Source organism: Convolutriloba macropyga, chromosome 6 (assembly GCF_964194025.1).
Source record: "Convolutriloba macropyga chromosome 6, txConMacr16.3, whole genome shotgun sequence".
In the NCBI taxonomy this organism is placed as follows: Eukaryota; Metazoa; Xenacoelomorpha; order Acoela; family Convolutidae; genus Convolutriloba; species Convolutriloba macropyga.
In genome coordinates, this window is record NC_134473.1 from 27,700,440 (window position 1) to 27,709,673 (window position 9,234).

General features: G+C 37.1%; 2 protein-coding genes across 2 annotated transcripts in view; one reads left to right on the forward strand and one right to left on the reverse strand.

Annotated features, from left to right (window-relative positions):
* LOC142340905 (mitochondrial dimethyladenosine transferase 1-like) overlaps nucleotides 1-9,234 on the reverse strand; it is a 498,997-nt gene extending 489,763 nt beyond the window's left edge. The window contains exon 1 of the mRNA XM_075391676.1: nucleotides 9,205-9,234. The gene's annotated coding sequence lies outside the window, so the exon portion shown is untranslated. The remainder of the gene's footprint in view (nucleotides 1-9,204) is intronic.
* LOC142341605 (uncharacterized) lies at nucleotides 1,954-5,185 on the forward strand. The gene has a single exon (XM_075392687.1). The coding sequence runs from the start codon at nucleotides 3,439-3,441 to the stop codon at nucleotides 5,101-5,103; it is 1,665 nt and encodes a 554-aa protein (XP_075248802.1). The 5' UTR covers nucleotides 1,954-3,438; the 3' UTR covers nucleotides 5,104-5,185.

Consider the following 9,234-nt stretch of genomic DNA (forward strand, 5'->3'; position numbering starts at 1 on the left):
GAAAAGCAAATAGACTTCACGAAAATGATTGGTCTGAAAAAACTAATATTGAAGATCATGTGGAAATTTGTCGATGAAAAGTTTTTAGAAACAAATAGCTGCAGCTGGCAAATCGTATGTGATTGTAATTGGAATATTTTAGCAAACACGTGAAGGGTGAGATGCCCGTCCGTCACCAGACTGAGAATCCACAACAACAACAACAACAAAACTGACTGGGAACCCATCAACAACTTATTCGACAGCACGACTATGATCCGTATTATTACTGCAACGTACACTTCTTGACAGCATGTTGGTACGAACGGTTAATATCATGGTAACTCATGTCAAAAAGAAAAAGCGACAGGGTGCAACTGGCCCCCTGGGTCAAAGAAAATTCTTCTAATCTGATGAAGTTTTTAAATAGTTTTCTGCGGAAATCAAAATAAACGTCAAAAGCGAACTGAAAAGCTAGGAACAGCTCAACTAGAAAGAGCTTTCTCACTGTAACCTGAACAAGCCCTCCTCAAAGAAGCTCCGTTTCGGCAAGGAAAGTTTTCGGACGTTCAAAAGTATTTGAAAAAGTTGTCAAAAAGTAATCATGTCCCCAGCCAAAGGAATCTAATTTAGACCATAGCAAGGTCCGCAGGGGGAAAGGCCAATCTTTTCATCGAGTTCTTTCAATCTTTCTATTGTCAAGATCGTCTTATGTCCAGCTTTGACGAGTAAACCAGTCTGAAACGCACTTGTCTAGATTTCAGCGATGGGGAAATAAAGCAGACACTTATCAACTTAGTCACCCTTACTGCCATTGGACGAGACTAACGCCCTCTTAAAAGCACTACCCACTCTTTCGGAGTCTCAGTCTTCTTATTAACACCATTGCTAACAAGCATTTGTTTCCCATTGAATGACAGTTTCAGGGAACTGTACCATTTTCAGGGGGAGCAATTGGCAACTGAGTTTCAACTACGGAACAATAAGCTTGCTCTGCGCAGTCTCAAGGGCGCTAGAAAAACTGGCTTACTTCAAACTGATCAACACCAATCCACAAAAAGTTGAAAAGTACCTCGTCAAAAACTATCGGCCGATCTCACTATTAAATACTGACAGCAAAATACTTGAAATTGTCTGTATTTAGCCTTCTACGATCATTTCTCAAAATTTCTCACCACCCGTTAACACAGATTTGTTCGGAAAAAATCCACAGTCACGAAAATGTTTTCTTTTCTGCATAAGGTTCACAAAGCGCTTGACGACAATAGTAGCAGTGAAATAGTTGCCTTTTACTCTGACTTCTCCAAAGCCTTTGATAATGAGCCTCACTTTGAATTACTATGCAAAATAGCAAAAGTCGGCGTCAGAGGATGCATCCTCGAGGTCTTATTCAACTTCCTGACAAACATGAAGCAATTTGTGAGAGTGAGAAATGTCTGCTGGCAGATGAAAGATGTTTGTAGTAGTGTACCTCAAGGATCCCTACTAGGGCCTTTGTTGTTTTGTATATTCATTAACGGAATGTTTTGTATATCATATCTAACCAAGGTCATAATTTTCAGTGAAACATATCTCTTTCGGGATGATCTCAAAGTTCTTTCAATTAACCGTACTCCAGCTCAAATTCAGAGAGACCTGCATTCAATCGAAAACTGGGTTAGTTCGAACAAATTGCTGTTTGCCTTGGACAAATGTGCCAAAGTCCGTGGTGCGTTCCGTGGTGATGATCACTCCTTCAATTTCTTCATTGTAGTGCTGAATAGTGAAAAAAAATTAGAGATTTAGGAATTCTAGTGACCTCAGACCTAAACTGGAACACTCACATCAACAAACGGATAGCCAAAGCAAACAACGTCCTTTATATACTCCGAGGAAACATTGCCTACAATCTGAGCATAATAGTTAAAACTTGCCTCTACAAATCGCTGATACTGCCAATTCTCTTTTATGGAATCCAATGAATATATTTAAACCTCGAAACTCAATCTTTGAAGACAGTTTTCGGGGGGAAAATCATTTAGTTTTGCAGTCCCTCACGAATGGAATTGACTCCCTTTCCGAGAAAAGTGAAGAATTTTCTGAACTGAATGTTTGGGATAAATGCCCTTCACCTTTGCTGTAAAGACTTAACAACAACAAACTGAACTGGTTAATAGGAACACTAATGTGCTGAAAATTGGCGTGGTTTCAGACCAAACTATTCAACTTCAACAAATATGATTGAGTACATTCCTGAGTTGTGCGAGGGCTTTCCAAAACGAAACTCAAATCGAATTTGAAAAGACGTTTGACAAATTGAGCCGCCAGCTTACAAGTGTTATGTCGTCTTCATAATACTATATTCAAACTCTTTGGAAGCCCTCCAAATCAGATCGAAAAATCCTAGAAAGCGTACTGTGGATAAACTCCTGCAAAGTGGAAGATTATAATACTGACAGATAATATTGAGGCTGCTTCCCTTGTCACTTTATTTAGAACTTCGCCTGGGCTTTTTAGTTACATCCTGTCCAACAAAATTGGCATAATTTGGACAAGACATGTTATCATAACCGGATGCAGCGGACATACAAGACTGCACGCAACGCACCGCTACACAAAAGTAGAAATTTAATGCATGTAACAAGTTTTATAGGGAAGATATCATATCAAGAAAAACCCTTCTATCCGATTTGTTCTGGAAATTTTTCTTTCTCAAGTATCATTTAAGTGACCCCATGCTTCTGGCAGATTCGGTGTGGATATTCAGCATGCAAAAAAAGTTAGAAACTCAACTTTGACTTAAAATTCAAGAACTAACAGGATTTGTCCCTGGACTTTCAAAGTAAAAAGTCTTAAATCCTTATATTATTTGTTATTATTGCATCGACTTTTACTATGGGTGGAAAGAAGTTTGGATAAAATTTAAAGGAAATTCGAGTCAGAATGCATCTTTCTACAGCAGATGAGAGTCGTTTACCCCTACAAGAACAAATATGAAAACCGAGTGCATGTACTGATTCACCAGACAGCACGAGTCATTTAAATAGAGTTGAGGTCATATCTGTTCAATTTTGGTTGTCGTAAACTTGTTCAAGTTGCTACGTTTTGAGTGAATAATTTTGAATTGTAACCATGTCTCCTTTTTTTTGTTTTGACTTTTGTTACACTGTTACTGAAAGCGACGCATAGTCGTTGCCCATAATTTGATCGCTAAATGCTCTAGCTCGCAAAGTTCAAATTATATGATCATGGTCACTGTTTTAACTGTGCTTCAGTTTTACTCGTTTTGTATTAAACGTTCAAATTTTGATGTTGAGGATGTCCGCGATATTTGCTCTACTGTTTGCTTGGTATGTTTTATTTAAACTATTAGACTCCAGTTTATAATTGAGGCTTGAATTGTTTTACTTTGTTAAACATTGACTGAAGTCAAATGAGACATTCGTGTTTCAACTGTGCAAATTAGCAAGTTATTTAAAAATGACTGGGAAAACTTCGAACAGTGATAATTTTACCGAGTTCTGTGAAACACATGCTCACCCGAAAGACATTTTCTGTCGCACTTGTGAAGTTATTGTCTGTCGCAAATGTTGGAGCTCGGTTCATAGCAACAAAAGTGACCACGAAATCATACCTTTCGCAGAGTACAAAAGAGAAAGAATTCGGGATGAGTTGAACAATTTTCCCGAAATGATCGACGAAGCAAAAATTAACAGTCTCAGAAATCTGTTTGAGGATGCAACGCGAGAGTTCATACAACTGGATGACAAACTACAGGAAATGAGAGACCAGACAAGGCTATCGGCAACCCTTCAGAAGGAAGTATTTGGCTCGAGTTCAGAAAATCACCTGGAAGTAAATTTAGAAGAACTGAAGCTGTCGTTGGAATCGCAAAACAGATACGTCGAAGAGTTTTATGCTCGTATTGAGTCTTTGAAAGCGTCTTTAGGAAGAGCGCAAGCATATGTTATGGAAGGTAATACGAGAACGTTCGCTTCACCTTCGATCAACTCAGAAAGCGCCCGGATGTTCAGTTCCTGCAGTAGCGATGAAGATGAACCAAATCAACAGCTCAGTAAATCTGCAAATGATATTGCAATGGGTGTTCGATTGTGCTCGTTAGCTGTTAAGACTTCAAGTCCTGTCAAAATTGCGGGTTCCAAACCTTTGCAAAGAGCAGTAATTGACGCTACGAACACAATATTTTGTTTGAGCTGGTTTGGCGTCATATACACCCTAAAAACAGTCGAAGCTGGCTTCATTTCTAAGAATTTCTGCTTGAAGAAAGAATTCAAAAGTAATTCATACTGGTCAGAAAATACAGAAGGCTCCGATCTGCGTGACATTGCAGTGTCTAGTAACACGTTGTACGGCGCTATAATGAAAAAGTTTGTATGCAGTGTTGTTGTTTTGAACAAACACAGTTTTCATGTTATGCGTGCAGTGAATACACAAGCTATACCCCAAGATGGAGGGCCAAATGGTTGGAAGCTTGCTGGGAATACCCGCATTTTGATAATCCGACCTTGTGCCTCGGATACACTTTACATTTATGAATACGAACGGTTTAAGGAAACTGTCAAGCTGACTCTAGAAAATCCTACGAATTGGTTTTCGATGATGTTTTCTGGCGACTATCTGATGTTGCAAAATGTTGTCGATAAGCAGTTGCTTTGTATTAAGTGGAGTGAACAAACGCAAACGTCTAAGTCTCGAATCTTCAAGAGTAAAACTTATCTCAACTACCAACCAATATTGAAGTCTATTGAGGACAGCGATTCCCCAGTTTTGGTAGTGAAAATCGACAATTGGGAGTATTCAATTTCGAGGTGTCTGTCGAGTCAAGAAAGACTGCTTCGTTTTCATGACTTCAGAAATTTGCTCAATTCAATGCCTAATGAGATGCAATCTGGCCATAACATGCGTCCTTTCAACAACGATGTTTTGGGTCAATATGATGCAGGAAAATTGGGTCTTACTATGCTGTGCTTGGTAAACAAAAACACAGTTTTGTGTGAAGAAAAGTTTGAAGGGAATGAAGACTACTCTTTGTATTTGTTGTGCGTTAAATCGTCTAGCAGCATGGACCGAAATGATCGTGAGAGCTTTTCACGCTCCACGACTCAGATTTCGGGCAATTATTAGTGATAAGTGTTCTAAAAATTGCCAATTTTCAAATGAGCCTTTGATATTGTTTAGTGAGGGATAAATTAAATTTTGTTTGATGCACGACTTTTCTTAGAGAATGAAGGAGGTTGCTTGGTTTTGATTATGGTTACCTTTATACTCGGGTTCGAGATCAACTTAGTCCACTTATTTAAAGTGTCATCTGGATTTTAAAGAAAGAAAGAAAGAATAAATTTCTCCAAATATTAGACAGCAAATTAAATCAATTTAATTTAAAAATTTATTAAATCATAACATAACAACAAAAAGTATCTCGGAGAGGACAGATAGACGAGGTTATTAAACCCACCTAGTATCTGCCCTGGCTAAAGTTAAATAGTTACAGTTAAATATTTAACATCCCCTGACCAGGTCTCCGGTGCCAACGCCAAGGCAAACAAACCTCAGAAAGCTGTCATAGAGACATGAACAAGGAGCAATGCTTAATCGGAAGAACGACTAACACTATGTCTTTGCTAGTGAGAGAGCCGTTGATTCCTAGCTACTATGTATTAATTTAAAAAAAATTTTCTTGCAGTTCGATTTTCTTCGTCGATTTTCTATATGTAGACTTCGTTATTTTGCAAAAATAATACCATTTTTGAAGCAACAATTTTTGGCTAGAGTTCATGGGTAAGAAAAGTAATGAAAAATTATTCAAATATATAGGATACTAGCTCCTCATTATTCAGCAAGTAACTTCCTTTGAGTTTATGGTAAATTTGCGATATTTTTGCCAATTTTCGTTTTCAATATTTTGTGCTAGAACTTCATTCTTTCTCAATATGTTAAATATCCTTGCACAACGATATGAAATAGAGGAGCGCTCAAATTGCTTTTTAAAGGAGGGAATTTAGGAATTTTTTGAGAGACCTAGTGTTTCTGGTGTACTATGCTGATATTCAAAGAGTTCATTTAGATAAGTTTCGCTATGCTTCTTTTTCATTGATTCCAGGACAAATTTCAGCAGCTCATATATATGAAACTCGAATACTGTTAGCAATTTATTAGAGATAAAAATCTCCCTGGAACTACCTGACAATTTCCTGAAATAAATGAATTTTAAAATTTTTTTCTGCAGATTGTAGATAGGCAAGAGCGACGAATAAGTGCAACAGCCATATACCAAATTACCGTATTGAATTATTGGGTTAACATTGCTTCGATAGTAATCAATTAACTGTTTTCGGGGTACATAGTGACACTGCTTACATATAATACCACTGTTTTGAGAGTCTTTTTTAAATATATTCTATATGTGATTGAAAACTTAACTTACTATGTACATAGATTCCGAGATACTTACAAAGATTTCGAACTTCAATAAAAACATCATCAAACTTAAACACTGAATTGAAAGCACTATTTTTGTTCCCTATGTTCATTTCTTCGGATTTTTCAATATTTAGTATTAACTTATTAGCAATCAACCAATTATTGAGGTTCTGCAGATCTTCTTGCTCTGATTTATTGTCTCTATTGATTGCGGTGAGGTTTGTATCATCCGCTAATAAAATAACACCAAGAGATTTGCAAACTGTCGGCAGATTATTGATATGAGGAACGACAACGAACCCAAAATTGAGCCTTGTGGAACCCCACAAATTATGGAATTCCACGATCAACAGGCCCCATTAACAATAACCCTCTGCTGTCTCTCATTTAAGTATGATGTTATCCAATTTAAAGCTGTTCCCCTTATACCAGTGTTTTCTATCTTTTTTAAGATATCGTGCTCAGTGGTATCAGAAGCTTTTTAAGATCAAGAAAGAAACTGATAGCTTTTATATTTTGGCAAGTCAATCTTATTTTTTCGACTATTTCAACAGGAGCGTAAATTGTACTGTGTTTGGCACGAAACCCAATTTGCCTCTTGAAAATTAAATTATGTTCCATGTAGGCATATATGCGAATGAACAGAGCACGTTTTATAATTGTGCTCCAAACAATTAGAAGAGAAATTGATGTGGTTATTTTCATCTAGTTTTGATCCATCCTTGTGAAGGGGAATTACTATAGCCTTTTTTAGATCATCGGGAAATATTCCTTCTTCAAATGAATTATTGATAACCTGAGTCAGGTATGGAATCGTGATATTTGATGATAACTTTACTATGACACGTTCGCTACATGAGTTTAACGCCGGTACTTGCGAACTTTTGCGATTAGTTCCTTTTATCATTGATTAACTTATATGTTTGCCTTGAGTCTCCCATACATGATTCGAATTTTTGTGTATAAAAATCTTATAGCTTTTTTGACACATGTTTCAAACTTGTTGCGTAATAATTTGAATTTTGTCGCTGCCTCATTATTTTGCGGATTTTGTTTCATGCTTCGATGTGTTTTTTTTGAAGCGCAAGTTGTTAAATGAGTTGGTAAATCACTTCGGTACCTTAGACTTTGTATCGGTCAAGCATTTCAGAGGAGTTTACTTGTTAGTGGTTTCCAGGAAAACGTTGTTAAATTTAGTAAAAAATTCATGGGTACTATCAGATAATTAATGGGCCACTTCATTAGGATAGGATAATGATCCGAGAAGTTTTCATGAGTTAGTAAACTAAGATCAGGGCTGGCAAAATTTTGATGTAAAGTGGTCTAGACAAGTTGCGGAGTTAGAAGTTTCCCTGGTAGTTTCAAGATTGACAAGCTCAAAATCATTAGAAGATATCGTTCTTAAATAATTAGATTGTAATTGGTTCTTTACATGAATGTCGATGTTTAAATCACAAGTTATAACGGTAGGGGAATTTAGGGAAGTTAAATCATTCAAAAAGTTATCCAATTTTTTGACGAATTTTAGTTTATTTGTTCTTGGTGGAGTGTAGACAGTAGCCAATTTAAAGCTGTACTTTTTGTACTCCAATGAGACAAGAAGGGTCTCTTCCATAACTGTTCAGTGTGTTTCTAACAAGGACATGGAATCCTGAATTTGTATCATCACACCGCCATGTGTGTTTCTATTCATAATTGCATATATATTATAGCCTGGAACCAATAAGGAATTGATGTCATCGTTATCAGTTAACCAAAATTCAGTGAGACATATTACATTTGGTGGAGACTCAAGACTATGAACAGGTGCTTCCAATTCATTAAGATGTTTTTTTCAACGACCGAACATTTACAGTTAATATAGACATAGTAGTTGGTATAATAGCACTAGGAGGAAGAGACAGATTAGGACCCAGATTCTTGACTTTTTCTGATAAAAACTCGAGTATCTTTAAAGCAGCTCTGTACAGTATAAAAGTTGTATCCCAACGCTTGACCACCATCATATAGGGAATTGATTTTATACATTCTATTGTCACCTCCAGCTTTGACGTAGTTTAATGTTCCTTCTCTCGACCAAACTTTCTCGATGTTGTCACCCTTCATTAAATTTAAAAAACTTCAGTCTAGGCGCAGTCATGTCTTCAAAAATTCTAACGTTCTTCGGATTGTGGAAATTTTCCAGATTTTTCTTGTTTCTTTGCAAGTTTACCTTTGCAACTCTCCGGGAGAAACAAACAATCAGAGGACTTGGACCTGGCCTCTTAGTCGGCAATGGATGGGCAATAGAGATATCGTTTGCACTAACCTCCGCCTCAAGTACACTCGCAAGATCAACAACTTTGTCCTATACATCTGCAGAACTTTCAGGCATACCAATTATTCGCACATTCTCTCGTCTGTTGTACGATTCCAGCATTTCATTTTCACATTTAGCTTTCAGGTCACTTCTTTCTTCGGCGTAAAAACTTTCTTTAACTTCCTTCGTGATGTCTTCTCTCAAACTTTTAAGGCTCTCATCAACGGCGGCTTTGATTTTTGTAGTCAGTTGATCTTGAATCGTTTTTACAATATCTGGCATTGACGATGCTACTGCTGCTGGAATTGCTTCTTGAACCCCGTTAGTAATGTCACTTTCGTTGTCTTCCGGGCTCAATGCACTACATAGACGCTTGTTGTGTGCTTTTGCGAGAGGGGTTGATCGTGGTATCTTAGATCTAGCATCTTTTATGCGTCTTTACTCGGTGAAGTAGTCATCTGTTGTACGTCTTCACTCTGAGAAGTAGTCATGTTCGTTCTCTGAAACTATTTAATAAGTTTATCACAACAATTAGG